Source organism: Rhea americana, unplaced genomic scaffold (genome assembly GCF_003343005.1).
Source record: "Rhea americana isolate MKP2758 unplaced genomic scaffold, rheAme1 scaffold_424, whole genome shotgun sequence".
Classification (NCBI taxonomy): domain Eukaryota; kingdom Metazoa; phylum Chordata; class Aves; order Rheiformes; family Rheidae; genus Rhea; species Rhea americana.
Genome location: NW_028186562.1, coordinates 73,989 through 91,420, shown reverse-complemented (window position 1 = coordinate 91,420; position 17,432 = coordinate 73,989). Strand labels below are relative to the sequence as shown.

The following is a 17,432-nucleotide window of genomic DNA, read 5'->3' as shown; positions in this document are numbered from 1 at the left end:
TTTTTTAAGAAACATATAAAACGTCTCTGAACAAGAGGTACAAAACGTCCCTTCCGCGCGCTTGCACCAAGCCCACAGGCACGGGACAGCAGSCGGGAGCGCTGCTGGGGAGAGCGGAACAAGGCTGCCAGCCCCAGCCAGCAGCCCCCGCGGGCCCGCTCGTGCGCCGAGCGTTAAGGCAAAGCTTCCGCTGGATGCGATTTCCTGTCCTGGGGCACGGACGCCGGTGTGCAAGCAGCGCCCAAGAGCTGCTGAGAAGGCACCTGCTTTCCTCTTCAGCCCAAGATGACGACAACCGCAAAGCAGCGCAACGCTACGCTTGATGGTGTCAAAATGCGCCCGGGACAGCCTTGGCTCAATGATCTTGGTTTGTCTTACCCTCGACGCTGCAACTTTCGGCACTGCAGCTGAGCACCCTTCTTGAGTTTCAAGGCAATGAATGAAATAAAACAAAAAAACCCACCAACAACAAAAAAACAGGTCCAATCACTTTAGCATGCAACCATCATTAAGGCATACGTTTTGCAAAGTTTTTTTTTTCCCTCTATTTAAAAAGCAACAAAAATATCTTCTTTGGTTCCTTTCCAGCATTCACTTCATGCTGTTTTACGACCTGTTCATCTTCACAGCTGCAGCCAGTGAATGGAGAACCCCCACTGCTTTCAACCCAGCAGCCTCGTGGGAGCAGCAGTACCACTTGGTTTCCATACTCCACATCCCAGTAACCAGTGATCCTTTACGAAGTGCAAACGAACTTCCACAGCGCTGCAGTTCTTTGCAACGCAGCTTAGCTGATTGCCCCATCCCAATACGAATATTAAACTAATCTCACAACTGTCTGAAGAACCTGAGAACCAACTTAACACTCGAAACCCTTAAGGGGAAAACGCAGAATGTGTGTAGCGGGTGCTCCCTCCCTGCCAGCAGTGGAATCACTGTGCCTGACAACGGAGCTACTCCACGTTGAGCGTTGTTTTTATGTTCATGGCTGCCAACTCAGCCACAAAGTAGCGGAAGACATGCGGCACAGGGACGACCTCGATGGCATCAGCCTCGCTGCAGACAGAACACGAGTATCTTCTGTTGCTTGCCACAGAGGACGAAGGCGGAGGCTGCTCCAGCAGAGGGGATGTCATACTTCCACAGCTTGTGCAGACATAGGCTACGGAGCCATCAGAGCAGTTGAACAGGCGGTCTTGCAGCAAGAAAGATGTGCCGTGAGCTAACAAAGCGTCACGCTCCATCTCGCCAAAGCGAATGCCACCTTCCACATTCCTCCCCTTCACGGGCTGGTTGGTGACGCTGTCTCGGGGCCCTGTAGTCCTCACCTGGAATTTATCTGAGACCATGTGGCGCAGGCGTTGGTAGTACACGACTCCCACAAAGATCTCTGCCTCCAGCTCCAGGCCGCTGACTCCGCTGTACATCTTCTCAGTCCCAAAGAAGTTATAACCTGCAGCCAGTAATGTCTCACCGAAGTATTTCAGAGCGGAGTTCTTCTCTGTGAAGGTGAAGGGAGTGGCGTCATAGCAGACCCCATGCAGCGCTGCGGACTTCCCTGCCATGCTCTCGATTAACATCCCAATGGTCATACGTGAGGGAAACCCGTGAGGGTTGAAGAGGATGTCTGGAACCATCCCGTTCTCCGTGAACGGCATGTCCTCAACTGGCCAGAGCTGGCTTAGGATGCCTTTCTGTCCATGGCGGCTGGCGAACTTGTCTCCCACAGTTGGATTTCGGGGAACTCTGACAGTGATGCAAGCCTTCTTGAATTTGCCAGTGCCACGGTCATTACTGCACAGCCTGATGTTGTCTACAATGCCGATTTCTTTATTCCTGTGCAGGTGGGGAAAGAATCACAGCAAAAGCGTCAGGTGAGCTAACAATTTTTAGATAGGAAAAGGAATCGAAGGAAACCAAAACTGCTTTGTAAGTCGCATAAAATGGCTTGGGACTGCTGGGGATCAATGCAGTGCTTGAAAAATACCATTAAGTAGTGAGGGAAATCAGATTGCTAAAGAATCAGAGCCAGAAAGCAAAACACAGGCATCATGCAAGTACCTTGGTTTGCTGTTTCTAATACTAGAAGCAGAGCTATAACTTTCAGGGGATCAAATAACACGTCATCCACAATCAAAAAAAAAAAAAAAAAAACTTAAAACCTAGTATATCTGTACAGTACCTGATCCGACAAGCTGAATCTTGATGCCCATTTGTTTCAAGGAAGGCTCCCCGTTCTGCCCCAATGTGTTAGACACTGCAACACTAATAAAAATGCTTTGACCCCCAAATCCTGTAACAACTCTGCTTACAATGTTTCTTAGCAAATCTCTGGGGACAGAGAAGCTCATCAGGGCCAACTACTACCAGACTGTTCACAACCACCTGTTTGGAGCCAGGCAGAGCAAGCTAAACTTACTGATAGTACACGGTGAAGGTCTCCCCTGTGCTGAGGTTCATGAAGCTGTAGAACGGATCCCCTGGCTGCAGGATGGAGCCGACAAAAGGTAGTCCATCAGCATCTAACTTCTCTGTAAGGTTCGCGTCACCAGGCTTGATACCAAATACTAAGGTGTCGCCTCCCCTGTTGGCTCTAAGGGAAAGGTCAATGCTCTCCACTTTGATAACGCTTCCATAGGCAAACCCTCTCTCCCAAGAAGATTTGTTCACAATCTAAAAAGCAGAGAGACAAAAAGGTGTGTTAAAGACTTGCTAATAACTTCAGCAAAGAAGTGATTTCCCTTCTGATCTGACACTTTTGTAACATCATCTTCCTAAACTAAACCTCCCAGCAAGTCAGCATTCCTTACAGACCCATACAATTTCCTGAAACTCCTATTTTTTCTCCAATTCTGGAAACCTACTGCCGTGCATGAAGGAGCTCTGCTCTGCTCTCAGTACCTCAAAGCACTGCCTGCGGCAGACAATTAATAGTTACATTCATTTATCTGCCTTAATGGAGTGTGTGGACTAGCGGAAATAGGCTCTCAAGCTAGATACTGCCCTTCTTCATAGTCTCCCACACTTAATTGCTCTACATAACAGCACGACTCGGTTTCTCCTGTGGGTGCCTTACCATAGCATCCTCCATGTCGTAGCCACTGTAGGAGATGACAGCCACAATTGAATTGGTACCAATCGGATAGCTGTCCATATCATAGTAATCATACATGCTGGGCCTCACCAGGGGGCTCTGGGGGGTATGAAGGTGGTACAGCTTGTTATCTGAGCGGTCCTTGTAGTTATAAACTGGAAACCCCATGGTTTGCTTTCCTATAAAGCAAGCAAGCAAGCTGGACTTACTCAGGATTCACTCAAAGTTAATCAATGATTCATCCTCCAGGTATCCTGTTAAGAACAAAACTGGAAGTACTGATAGTTTAAGAGGGATTATCAACCCTTAAAATCCTTGGAATTTAACAATTGCCCTATGTCCTGCTACAAAACTGTTTCTGTAAACAACAATATTCAGTTTCCTTCACAGTATTAAATACAGAATACTTGCAGTTTTGTGCTCTTTACTGAAAATTTCTAAATCCCTCAAATCCCTAAATGAGGTTTGTTTAAAGTTTCACATAGTGAAACATACTTCATGTGTTCTCAGTCCAAAGAGCATTTGTTACTGCCAGTATAAATACACTGGCAGGGAAAACAAATTTTGAACATATTCACATTGCTACTTACAGGAAAAAAGAGGAAAGTGGTAGTGTTTCAAGGCCACTTTTCTGATAATGTTCTGCCAGAAATGCAATATGTTAGCAACACCATGGAGACAGCAAGAGCTGCTCTCCCACAGTTCAACCTACACTCTTCTCGTAGCCTACCTTTTTTTTTTAAATAAATATCTTGCACATCACATGCAACTTAGCTGACTGAAACTCCATCTAGGCACTCTACCCAGCTTCCTTCAGACAATCAAATAAGCTGATTTAAGTACTTATCAGATAGCAGAGAAAGTATCTGTTGTCAGACTGTTGTATTAGTATCTGCAACAGATGTTTAAAAATTGTCCTCTCAAAAGCTGCAGTTGAGATAGCACAGTCACTCGCTGAAAATGGACAGTAAAGAAGTCCCACACTACCACAGAGCATCAACTCCAGCAACCAGTCAGAAACAGGTCAACCTGTCTCACTCATGGGGATAACAGGACTGTTGGCAGTACAGTTACCAGATACTAACACCACACCGGTCTGTACAGGGTGGTGGTGCCCCCTCCTTGTCTGTGTGGTCAACCACCTTGAACCAACTCCCCCCCCCCCCAACATCAGTGCAACAGCTTAGAATTGCCCATCAGAAGACTGCTAGGATGATAAACTTGATTTAATTTACTTTGAGACGACTGCTGGGAAGGGCTGTTATTTAGGAGTGTAGGGAGACGCACTGAAACAGACACAGGAGAGATTCCTTCCCTCACCGCTTGCCTGCGTTAGCTATTACAGAACTTACCCATCTGGCACTGGTACATGTTTCGCGGACTTTGGTTGTGATCAGAGAAGGGGATGAGGTTGGCCACCACACTCAGGATGCTGTGAGGGAAGAGCTCCTGGTGAGTAGTCACTCCAGGCACAACCTCCGACTCCAGGGTGGCAATGTTCATGGAGATCTGCAAGAATTAAAACAGACACTGCCCCATTCGCTTTGCTCTTTTAAAGGGAAGAAAGCAAAATAAAGCTGCCCCTCACGTCATGCTTGATTTTAGCTGGGGTGGTTGTCTGTACCTTAGTGTATTAGCAGGCAAGAGAAATATCAGGCACTGTCAAACTACCCATCATATCACAGACTGAGTACAGGAAAGTAATTCYGAAATAGGAAACTTCTAGAACACATTGCCCTTCCTGTCTAACCATTCTGAATTATGAAACCCACAGGCAAGCAACTGCTAGGCTGGCTATGGGGAATCTGGAGAACAAGATGTAACCCAAGATGAGATGCTACACACTTGACACCAATCCAAAAGACACCTACAGTTCACGCATACCAAATGTACAAAAAACGAATCAGCAAGGTATCAGAAAACCCTTTTGCCACCTATTCTAGCTCTTCGACTCAGTTTTGCATGTCCTGTTCCCAGCTCCTTTCACAAGTATTTTGGAAAATTCTACTTTTGATGTAGGATATTTCTGTAATAGACTGCACTTCGTATAGGAAACACTCACAACCTACCTGTTCCAGGGTACCAATCCATTCTTTCCTTCCATAGAACAGATTTCTGACAGGCCGCACCATCCGGCAAGGAGTAGTAAAAATGAACAACCCAGGGTATAGACTAGGTTTTCCTGTCATGGGGATAAGGACCACTTCTGCCCGTGCAGGAAATCTCTTCTCTTGTGTTATCTGTTCACACAAAGAAATACCCATTTAGAAACGCAGATCTACACTGTTTTAGTTAATCTGCATTCAACAGCCTAGTTTACTCCCACGGTGAAAATACCAATTACAAATGCCGCTACTCATATAAAATGGAGAACAGATTTAAAAAAATATTTCTATAAAGATTTCTACCAAAAAGATGACAGATTTTTTTTTTTAAGTAAGGTACTTTAATAGCAACTGCTTCACAAACTGAGACCAAACATATGGGTATAAAAAACTGAAAAGCCCAATCCAATAATACCATCCAACCAAGCATAACTTATAGGGTCAGGTGAAAAAATAAATCATGAACAGAACTTAAAAAAATAAAAAGTGGAAAAAAAAGGAATCAAGAAAAGTTCTAAACGTATTTGTGACCAGTATATATTGAGACTGTTCAGCTACATCACATTTTAAACAAGTCTACCTTGAAACGCCGGAGAGTTTCTGCAATCTGCGGAGCCAGCTCCTGCTCCACCCAGCCCACCACAGAACCGTCCAACACAACTCTGTAACACTCTGCATAAGGCCTGCTTGGAGTCCCATCAATGGGAGTGACACCTGTGAGATAAGGGGAATGGCAGAAGGAACAGCCAAAAAGCAAATGAAACATGGAAGTTATTTCTGCAGGAAGCCTCAATTCACATCAAAAAGCATTTCAAGACATTAAAAACAATTTAGACCACTGTTAAGAAAAAAAAAAATCAGCAAAGCTGAGGATTACTTAATGGAAAACATCAGACATACAAATAATTTGTAATTCCCATTGTTGTGTAGTCAGACTATTTCTTTCAAAAAAGTAAGGGGCAGGAGGAGTGCCATCCTAAGTTTTGTGATTTAATTTAGTAGTCACCAGCAACATTAAAAAAGTCACTGCTTCATCCATTTTCTTAGAGCTTATATTGTGCCCTTCCTTGGGTTTCTGTGAACATTTCACTCTGCAGGATACAGCTTAGAGGCATGTTTACTCTGAACATCACATTCTCTAAAAGGTTTTAACACTTATATAAGCAATATGCTACTTGCCATTAAACAGAAGCACAACAAAAGCAGGTTTACCTTGATTTCACTTTCTGATTTTACTAATTTACAGTGATGGTTCCTGGAGAACATTTCCCAGAAAACAAGTTTATAGGACAGAAAGTTAAAAAGGAAGATTGCTTCATGAAATGATCAAGTCAGTAAAATGTACCTAGGGAACATATCAAAGGTGGAAGGTCTGTCACAGACACCATCTCTGTCACTATTTCGCACACAGCCGTCATGTGGTTCATCAGACCACAGGGCTCTCCATCTGGGGTGTCCACAGGGCACAGGAACCCCCAGGATTCAGGCAGAAGTTTGCGTACAGTTGTAGTTCTCATCTGGGAAAACGCTGACCCCCTGTGTATACAGCGGAAGTGGGAAAGGTAGCGAACAAAATTCAGCTTGTCTCCCACCACACACAGACCGGTGTCCTGCAGCATGCCTAGGCCTTAAGAAAAAAAAAAAAAGAGACTTATGTCAGCATGTCATCCAGCTTTGACATGGTAAGTATATTATTACAAGTCATTTTAACATTTTTCACTAAGACCTAAAGACGCTCACACAGGAGCCCACTGTAAGGCACACATGTATTGAAGCAACTCAGTGAACTACAGTGACCAAGACTTTAAATTCCAAGGYGTTGCTTAAAATCCATTTCCTTTTAGAAACAATCAAGTCACTCCCATTTGTTCAATGAAACAACCTGAGGACTTGTACCTGGTATCAAAGACATTTTCGTGAACTTTGAGAGTCAAACGAGTGTTTCTAGTGAACACTCGATTTCAACATCATCACTCTAGATAGCTCAGGGAAGCACCATGTAGTCTGAAATACACAGTTTAAACGAAGCAGTTTCTCTCTGTTCAAGCTCACATGGCTGACAGTGCAGTCCTGAGAAACAAAGGCCACCTCTGTCTTAAGCTGCATCTTCTAAGAAGAAGAAATAATCTTTGGGAGAACAAATGAAAACACAGCTGCTGCTTTGGCTGTTGATAAATTTAGGTTCAGTTATTTATCTGGGTAGAGTCACAATTTTAATATGAAATATTACATTGTACCATGCATGAAATCTATGTTTGCAGAAAAATCTCACCTTTTTCCCTCAACTATCCCCTTCCCCAAACCACTGTCTTCATAAATTCATTTATAGAATACAATGCCTGCACATAAGTAGTTATTTTCAGTTAAGAGTTCAGTTTTCTGTACTTTTCTCATTCTACTTTGTAACCAAAAAAAGAAAGAAAGAAAGGAAAAAAAAAAAAAAGGCAGGCTTCCTGAGCCTAAAGATTTACCGGTTTTAGATCGCAGGTTACCAGTCGCAAGCAGATATTCAAATGGCTTCGTAAAGTCTGTTGCCAGTCCGAATGCCTTCATTAAGTTGTCTGCGTTTATACTGATGTCTGCCTTTTCAGTTCTCTTCTCCAAAACAAATTTAACAGAATGCAACCAGCCTTCAAGCCTCTCCTACAGTTTAGGGATGAGAGATTTACATTTAAAATAGGAAAATAAAGGATCAAATTTGAACTTCACATTCGTCATGTGCAAGGTTAAGTTTACTGTAGAACAGAAATCCTTTGAAATCAACAGGATGGATAGTTTCTAGTGATTTAGTAGTTTTTGCAGACTTATTTCCTACACGGCCTTCATCCTACCAGAACATTCATGGTATCATGCTAACATAGACCCACCAGCAAAATGCCCACCCGACCTTTCCTGTCTTCTGGTGGCAGTTCCATATAGCACTAAAATGCTTCACAGAACACAGATTTCATTTTATTTCTAAGCGACAGACAAACCTCATGTAGCAGAGAAGTTTATTAGTCTTTCAACGAAACAATGCTAGAGAAGATTTTAGCTAAAAAGGTGAAAAATATAGTTAAGAATGAGTTAGCTGGCAACTCAGGGAAATATCTTTACTTGGGGATGATTACTACTTCACAACGATTTTCATGGTTTACTCAAGCTTTTCCTGAACAGGAATTCTTTCCAACTGGCATCCTAAAATGAACCCTCCTCATCCCCCAAATAAACTGAATATTGAACTGGAATAGATTGAGAAGCTGCATTTTTACATAGTCAATAATACAACAGAATTTTCTTGAATAAAAGATTGTTAAAGTCAAAAGCATGCTAGAGGGGGGGGGAGAGGAGGAGAAAATGAATCACCATTTGAGAGAAAGGGGCAGAGTACTGTCTCGCACATTTACCATGTGAAACAGCAGCCCCACAATGAGGCATATCCGACTGCTTTACCACTAACATATCACTTGATGCAACAGAAGTATGCTGTTCCCAAACCCTCTTCAAAGCTCAAGAGGTGCAGGTATTCCTCCTCTCCTCGACTCCCACTCTGTATAGGGCACTTTCATTTGCTCCAGAAGGCTCTGAAGCTTTTTTTTCCAGGATTTGCATGGGCTTTTCTTCAGCAAATTTAGCATGCTATTGCATTATCGCGACAGCCAAGCCTGTCCTTGGCTACACTGCTTCATTGCACTTGATCCAGTGTGCTTGCAGTGTTTGTGGCATACCAGGCTCCCAGCTCTCCTTTCTGGCTCCTGCACTTCTCCTATCCCCACAGTCAGAGTTTAGGCTGGACTGGATGACCACTGGGTTGTCTGGTTTGAATCCCTCAAGACCTTACCTTTAAGAACATAAGGAAAAGCTGTCCTGGGGTAAGCACTTCTTGATTCATCAGACTGTCTGGATTATCTTCCATACACTTCCCTTTGGCAAAGGCATACAGCTTCCGAGTCATCATACAAAGCAGGTAGAACTTTTCAGTTCTGTTTGTCAAGTGTATGCAGATACACTTGCTGGAGGGAGGGAGAGAGAGAGAGAGAGAGAGAGAGAGAGAGAGAGAGAGAGAGAGAGGAAAAAAAAGGAAAATTAACACCATTTTTTTCACATCAGCTGTTTTTCAAGCTTGCCCTAAATAATCTCACACCAAATTCTTTAGCTAAAAAACAAAACAAGACACAAGCTTTCCCAGTTATCCTTAATACTATGTGAAAATTTCAAGAGAAAACAGAGTTTGATTTGAGAAATGACCATCTTGTTGTTACATGAGGCTAGTTTTATCAAGAATACACCTGACTGATTAGGTGAACTTCAGGGAAGGCTAATTTTAGACATCAGACACCTTCACATGTACACAGTTTATGCAGGCAGATATGTGAATCAGGCCCACTCAAGAGGTGAGTTTTGTACTTAATTTGACAGTGTGTGTGACACCATTCGTATATGTCCGCATGTCCACATACATATTTTCCCTCCCTACCCCTCAAAACAAAACAAAAAACCCCACCAATCATAAGCTGGAAACTAAACAAATCACAAAAATTTCTGCTATCACTATCAGTGTCCTGCAACAAGTTGTTCAAACCTCCATCACTATTAACGCATGCATGGAAAGCTACGGACTGAGTAACATTCTAGCGCAAGCAAAATGTAGGTCATTCCTAATATCCACTAAAGTAGATCAACTCCAGACTTGCTTTCCAAGACATAATAATATTTAAGTGTCCCTCTGAAGCAGCTGCAGGCTGCCTTGGTATTTCCAGCCATCTGACCACTATTTACAAATACTCAAAGACTTCTGAATCACAAATGATCCTTTTTAAAAGCTTACTAACCTGTCAAAGAGCAAACACATACTTCACCTGAAAAAAAATATGATTTTGCTGAACACTTGTCACACTAACAGCTTCAAAGTTAGCCTTTCCATTCCTACCTAGATCATTCTATGAAAGAAATGAGATTTTAAAACATCATCTTATTTCTACTATTTTAAAAAATAAACGTAATTCTCCTAATAGTGGCCAATGACTGCACAAAACAGCTGACATGAAGTGCCACAAACTCCGGTATCTCCTTTCAACACTGAGCCTTGAGCAGTCACAGACACAGTTCTGACTACTCTTCTGTTCCTTAATCTGAAATATTTATGGTTTTCATTAAAGACACCATAAAATTGTGTAAATAAGAAAGGGTATGGTCTCCTGAAACCAGGTAGATCCATTTTGTGGATGCTTGTCTCAATCTGTAGAAATTCATACTTCTGAATATCACAAATACAGATTATCATTAATATCACGAAGCCTTAAAAAAAACTGGCCACTGACTATCATTTTATAAGCGCATGTGAAAACTGTAACAAATACAGTGTCACACTATATGGCAGTTTTCTTGAAGTTGTCTACAGTCTTAAAACAATAAAACTGAAATCATACGCTCCTAAACGCATACACACTTCAAAATGAAATCGGCAGCCTCTTTGTTGCTGTACCACTCAGGAAGGTTAAGTTTTACTCTGAAGCTCTTTCCCAGGTATTCGAGGACATTCTGCTGTGTAAAGCAGCCTGCATCCACTACTGCTCTCATCATTTCAGCAATGCAGTTCACATAAAAGGTGTCACCTTCATTCTCCTTGACCAGCTCCTCAAATATCTGGTAGTCTGAGAAATTAACTAGTGCCTGAAAGACAGAAATGTATCAGATCAGGAAACAGAACAGTTGCAGCAATATCTGGCCCTAAAATAAAGAAACTGAACCAGGCCACCTCATTGATTTAGGTGTTCACTCCTCTAGAAATACCCTTCTACCATGCAAACTGTGGGGCTGAACTGCTTAAAGAGAAACACAGGGATATACATACCCTGATGATGATCGTATGTGCTTCCAACCTATTGAAAGCCCAGAGAGAAACATTTTCCTCAATTAATTTCCTAACTATTTCTTTAAATCAGGGGCAAGCAACTACATTAACCACTAATGACTTCTGTATCTACTGACAAGATTTACTCATCTTTAAGTAAACTATTTCTCTGTCAGATTTAATTAAGAGTCAAGATTTGGAATGAAAAATTGTAGGCCATATGAAAAGAGACCTGCAGGCGGGTTCCTTTATCACAATCAAAGGCAGCAAAGTAAGCTCAGTACTTATTGGTTCTGCTGCTTGATAATCACCATATGCACAACTTGAGAACCAGTCACAGCACATGCTGCCTTCTGTCATGGGAAAGCACTAGAATAAATACACAGCAGGGAGAAATGAGTTAGAGCCACAGTAAAAGCACAGCAGGTGCCTCAGAGAAGAACCAGGTTGCTGCACTGGGAGCTGGACAGGCCACAGGAAACCAGAACAGAACTGAGATTGAAGCAGGGGGAGGAGGGGGGGGTCTTATAAGGATGCAAATCTACAGAAACTGCTGCAGGTAAAATTTATAGCTTGAGTATCCTGCCACTGCTACTAGAGAAAACATGCTTTTGAAAGACAGAAATTTGAAGACTTGGCTGGGGTCAATAGATCCTTTTGGTTTTTTTGTCTCCCAATTCTTAATTGCTTACAGTTCCAACATGATTTTTTTATTATTATTTTTTTCCTCAAAAGAGGAGCCAGTTCACCAATTCACATTTAGATGGGACAACCTGACTGAACTGATTAATGCTGTTCATTCACTGAACACTTCAGCCACAACAGTGATCGACTGAACTGTTCCTTATTCTGCATAAGACATTCTTTTTAAGAAGGAAAAAAAAGGGGGGGGGATTTTGAAGTCTTTTACATCACGTGGAAAATCCTAAGGTCTTCTAAGAGCTACTCTTATAGAGCCAGAAACCATGAAACCTTTACATAACTCATCCCTCTTTACACTCTACACATTTCCTCTGCTGCAACTGTGTGTTAAATCATATGTGTAGGCTTGGTTTGGACTCTAGTTCTTCAGCCAAGATAGGAAGGATGACTGAAAATACCTCATGTGGAAATTACTTGAAGTAACTACTCAGAAAATAGATCTTTAGAAAAACTTCTGTCTTTGTTCAACGTAGAAAGCACAAGCATAATCTGTTTACCTTCAGAGCAAACCCCAACGGAAGGAAGAACAACTCTTTCTGAAAAATGAAGTTCACCATCACACAACCATTTTCCAAATAGTGAAGGTTCATATTTATTGCAGTGTGCTCATCCTTAACACAGTGCAGCACTACTCCTGTAAAAGTTAACACAAGCAAAGACCAACGTGAGCTGTACAGAACCGACTGACTACGTTCCTGGGACATGTCCAAACACGCATGAGTTACAGAATTCTTTACAAAAATCTAGGCATTTCATAGTTTAGAAGACAAGGCAGATCACTACCTAGAGCATCAGTCTCTCATCTCAAATAAATGTGCCAATTCAAATCAATTTTTAATGGACAAATGCCTACAGGATAGTTGGCACGCTTACTGAGAGGCTCAAAAGATGCGTAAAGATTTTAAGAAAGGAAAAGCCCCAAGTCTCAACTGTCCTACCTATAATTTTAGTTTGTAAGATACAACAACAGCAAGCACTTGTCCTAATTTCACTCTGGCTCAAGTTTCATATCTCTGTGGTAGAGTGGTACCTTTGAAGCAGTGTCTCTTGGTTCTACTATGTGCTGTCCACTGCAGGGCTGTGGGAACTGTTTAAACTGGCACTGCCTCTAAACTAAATCCTGTGGAACTACAACATGTTCTGAAGCACCATGGTTCAGTCAAATCAGCAGACGGCAACACCTGAGTGCAAAATTACAACTTTCGTGATTCAGTCAAATTTTAAGCTTGTTTTACTGAGTATACGCGACAAGGTTGTGGGACAGCCAAGAATCTACCTAATCTATTTTATGTAAATAAAACCTGCCAACTTGAAATGCAGAAACCCAAATTCAGTTAAATTACTTCAGTTTACGCTGATTTCTACTAAAAATATGGCTTTAGTTGTACCTTCTGCACAAAGGTTTAATTTACTGCAAGGTCCAGAAAACAATTTCCTTGCTCAGTATGGATGGTTCAGACAACTTCCAGAAGGCAAAAACCTGCCTCATGCTTGCACCATCCTTTATTTTTCTGCATAGTAAAATTCACCTCGAAATATATGCATTATGCAAGAGCTGCACCAAAACAAACTATCAAATTATCAGCTATAGTTGGTCACTCCTACATGTACTCAAACAGTTACTTGAAGGTTGCTGCCAGATTGTTCAGCTTACCATACTCTGTGAAACCAGGGCCTCTGTTTTTCCACTTGTGTCTTGTCATTGCAAGAGGGAAATTTCGCCTGGGCATGATCAACATTCTAATAACTTTTTCTAAGCCATTAATTATAAAGTAGCCTCCCATTTCCTGGCAGAAAAAGGAAAATTGCTCGTAACGCATTTAGAAATTCATAATCCAGTATTTTATGAAAAAAATCAGCTTGCATTGGACAGTGAGAATAGATTATTTTTAAACTAAGACAGACATAGCTTGATGTATATTTGAACACTGTATTTGGAAAGGCTGCACTCATTACCATTGACTATTAAGTCTAAGTTTAGCATACAGTGCAAGAAAAGTTTGTATGTTCCACAATTTAATGGAAAAAAAAAAAATGTGTGACCACCTGAACAACTTCAAAGAGCTGACATAACTTTTTTTTTTAATAAATACTCTCAAGTTCTCATTTCAAAATATCAGATCAAGAGGGATCTTCAGCACAGAAAACTTCATTTTAGTTCGAAATAAGCTTATTGTTGATAAGTTTTTGGGGGCTCTAAACATGTAGCACAGGAAAAAAAAAAAAAAAAAAAAAGGAGTTCCAGTATGAAGCTATAGTATGGCTAAAGGCACAAAAGGCATACTAGGGAGCCAGCAATAGTGCACCACTGTAGATTCTTTCATAGTTTGCTTGCTCTTGAATATTTATCTGATCTCCAAACAATCAAAACACTTAAAACAATTACAGTAATAAATAATTTTGTATTCAATTGCCCATACTTGACATGTTATTGAGAGACCTAGAAAAAGCCGCAAAAGGGAACCTAGAATAAAAATCTCTTTCTCGGTGCCTGTTTGCCAAATTTTTGCCTCTACAGATGCCCACTATCAGCTACACGACCCCAGTTGGCCTACTGGTAGTAGCAAAGAAATCATATAATGGAACCGCAGGTATTAGTACCAAACAGATCCCTACATTCAAAATCTTCTGAGATTTTTTAGTTTTTCAAGACGTTGTATGGAACTTCTATAAATGGGGTATATTCAGAGAACTTAAGTCAAATTTGAAGGAGGGGGGAGGGGGAAAGCTAAAGTCCTTTTAAGAAAAGCAGGCTTTACACATTACTCATACAAAGCACAAAATTCCCTGACTCACAAAAATCCAGTTACCTCCTCTTCCTCATGGTGTTGGATGAGCTCTTGTGGAGAAAGATTATAGAGGTTGCACAATTTAGACTTCACCATGATTGGAATATACCCCAGGGGCTGTTTAATGGTCCCTTGTGGAATGCCATTCACCGACCAGCTGATGTCAGCCTAAAATGACACAACATAACACAAAGGGTTAAGCAAATTAAGTTGCCTGTTTTCTTTTCTGCTATATCAACATAGTGARCTTTTTTTTTAAAACACAATAAGCAAACTTTTTCACTGTAGAAGAAACATGATAGTAATCATAAAAAGCAGAATTAAGAGATTCAGAGATAAATATTACACTCTGGAAAACAGTTAACATAGGTTTGCAGAGGGAAATCAGATAAATCTAGAATTATGTGAAGAAACTGCTAGCGAGGTGAACAAAGCCGAAACAGCCTACCTAACCTTTCAGATACTACAATAACGCAGCCTGAATAAATAAAGAAGCCACAAGATAGGAAAGGAGACCAACGAAGTTAGCACATGGTTAAAGGAAAAAGTGCAAGAAAACTGTAAATGTTCAGTGGAAGGAGATCAACAGTAGAGGTCTACAGAGATGTGTCTTAAGACTTGTTGATTTAACATACTCATAAGTGATTTGAAAAGTGAGAAGGAAAAGACAGTTTTCTTAGGAAAATAATTTACTTACAATAGTAAGATCTGACAAAGGGTTTACAGAAGGATCCCTTGACTGTAAGAAATGAGATGAAAAAGTGCACAGTAGGAAAAAAACAATCTTAATTTTATATCAGAATGATGGGCTCTAAAGGAGCTATTGCCACTCAGGAAAGATATCTTGGTGTTACAGTATGAAAATAACAACTCAAAAGAATAAATCAAGTCTTAGGAATTAACAGGAAAGGGAACAGAAATGTTACTGCGCCTCTCTAAATCCATGGTGCACCCTACACCAAATCCTCAGCACAGGTCTAGCCTCAAGCCTAAAGAATGACCAAAATTAGGGCTTCCAATGGTTTCCGTGCGAGGAGCCTCTAAAAAGACTAAGACTCCTTAAGAAAAGTGAGAACATCAAGAAGGAAGGACATGGAAGGACATGCAATTAAGAGCGGCTCAGAGAAAACAAATAGGGAATGATTATACACTTACACCAACTGCACAAGAGTGCAGAATGGGACAACTAGTTCAAGCACTAGGCAATACTTTCCCACACAAGGCACAGCAAAACTATTGTGCTGTGACTGTAAAACACACAGATTGGAAAAGCAAATAACAAATAAACTTAGGAAAGAAAGAGTGAAACAATTAAGGCATGAACAATGAAACAAAGAGCAAGAGCCACCAGGAAAATGTTTGCAAAGAATCTGTGTGACTGCCCCGCTTTTAAATTTAGACAAGATACTGCACTTACTGCTGCTTTTACCATAGTAAGTTATAATGCTTCAGAGAAAGAAAGAAAAAAAAAAMCAGAAACTGCACACAATCATTCTCTTACAAGAGACTCTTGCAAATCTACACTTTGGACAAAGTTACACAATTTTAGTGGCAAACAGCAATGGTCTGCTGCTGCTTTCACAATGCATGGGAAAGTATTTGCTAGGGATGTTCATCAGTTTTCTGTACTGTTCTGAAATTTGAATAGAGAAACATGACATGAACAAGAGAGATTTACAATTCTGGGCTTTTACACTAGAGCAAAACTGATTTTGAAATCGGATTCCTAGAGAAACAAGACGTAGATTATCATGTTTTCTGAGATTAAACAGGTCTCCTTCCAAGATCTTCTGAGGTGGTTAGCTAATTTCTACATAAGTTTGACAACAGAATAAAGGAAGATGATTAAGGTCCTATGAAAGAGAAGGACAGAGGGGAAGAGATCTTTTCAGGTTCAAGCTGAAGAAAAGTTTTTGCTGTGAGCTCATACTTCATACTCAAGACTCCATACAGGATACAGTTCTTCAAAATATCTCCAAAGCAGCTAAAAATCATTTTCAGGTTCCAGCTATGTGTAGCTAAAGTACACATAAACTTGTGGAGAAACTAGCTTCAGTTAGTTTTGCTACTGTGGAACTAGTGATGTTACACTACTGTATGTAATACCTATTACACCCTAGAGAAGGACGGTAGGCTCTCTACGAGCCCTAATGCTTACACCCCAGCACTTACAGTTATTTTCCCCCGATATGTGCTTCGGAGGCCCCTGCACTCTGCTGGGTAAATCTTCATATCCTGACAGATGGTCCCTTTTGGCACCATTGGAGGAGAGATGGAAATTCCAACAATAGCTAGCAAGATGCGATCACTTTTGAGAGCAAACTCCAGTGGGTAGAGGTCCTGAAACAGAAACACAAGGGTGGTCCTGCTTAAAAAGCAGGTCAGAAGCAGAACTGAAAGGGCTGCCAGAGCGAGATGGGCCGTGAGAAAGGGCACTGGAAGGGCTGCGCTGCAGAAGGAGCCCAAGCGCATCCCCATCACAACCGCCTGGTCCCCCCCACCCCCACGCTCCCGTCTTCCGCGGGCCACCCCCGGCTGTCCTTTACACTGTGTCCGGCCTCGCCCCCGCTCTCCCAAACCGCCTCCCCGGCCTTGCCCCCTCCTCAAGCACCCTCGAAGTCCCCCCCTCCTTGTCCCCGCAACCGCCACACGCCACCCCCTGCACTCCTCAGCCCCCAACTGCTCTCCGCAACTGCCCCTCAACGGCCGCCGCCCAACGGCCGCCCGCAACTGCCCCTCAACGGCCCCCCTCAGCCGCCCGCCACCTGCACGGCGCGGTAGACGCCCTCGCTGATGGCGTAGTTGAAGGAGTCGAGGTGGGCGCCGGGCAGGTCGCGCCGGGCCTCGCCGCGCGGCCGGTAGCGGGGCCGCGGGCGCAGCCGGTGGGGGTCGCTGCCGTCGCCGCCCTG

General features: G+C 42.1%; 1 protein-coding gene across 1 annotated transcript; it reads right to left on the bottom strand.

Moving 5' to 3' along the window:
• Positions 1 to 467: 467 nt before the first annotated feature.
• POLR1B (RNA polymerase I subunit B) lies at positions 468 to 17,426 on the bottom strand. The gene is made up of 15 exons (XM_085315244.1): positions 17,289 to 17,426; positions 16,696 to 16,863; positions 14,545 to 14,691; positions 13,389 to 13,521; positions 12,232 to 12,368; positions 10,628 to 10,851; positions 9,020 to 9,191; positions 7,671 to 7,842; positions 6,545 to 6,826; positions 5,780 to 5,913; positions 5,164 to 5,334; positions 4,447 to 4,603; positions 3,077 to 3,273; positions 2,420 to 2,673; positions 468 to 1,836 (listed from the first exon to the last, which is right to left on the bottom strand). The coding sequence occupies exons 2-15, from the start codon at positions 16,783 to 16,785 to the stop codon at positions 954 to 956; spliced, it is 3,153 nt and encodes a 1,050-aa protein (XP_085171370.1). The 5' UTR covers positions 16,786 to 16,863; positions 17,289 to 17,426; the 3' UTR covers positions 468 to 953.
• Positions 17,427 to 17,432: the final 6 nt, after the last annotated feature.

What these genes read in the sequence shown, in the direction of transcription:
- POLR1B (XM_085315244.1), bottom strand. Translation starts at nt 16,785, where the DNA reads ATGGTGCCAAAAGGGACCATCTGTCAGGATATGAAGATTTACCCAGCA. An exon ending in CATATCGGGGGAAAATAACT is followed by an intron (nt 14,692 to 16,695) that starts GTAAGTGCTGGG and finishes GTGTCATTTTAG; the next exon opens with GCTGACATCAGCTGGTCGGT. An exon ending in AAACTCTCCGGCGTTTCAAG is followed by an intron (nt 5,335 to 5,779) that starts GTAGACTTGTTT and finishes TTGTGTGAACAG; the next exon opens with ATAACACAAGAGAAGAGATT.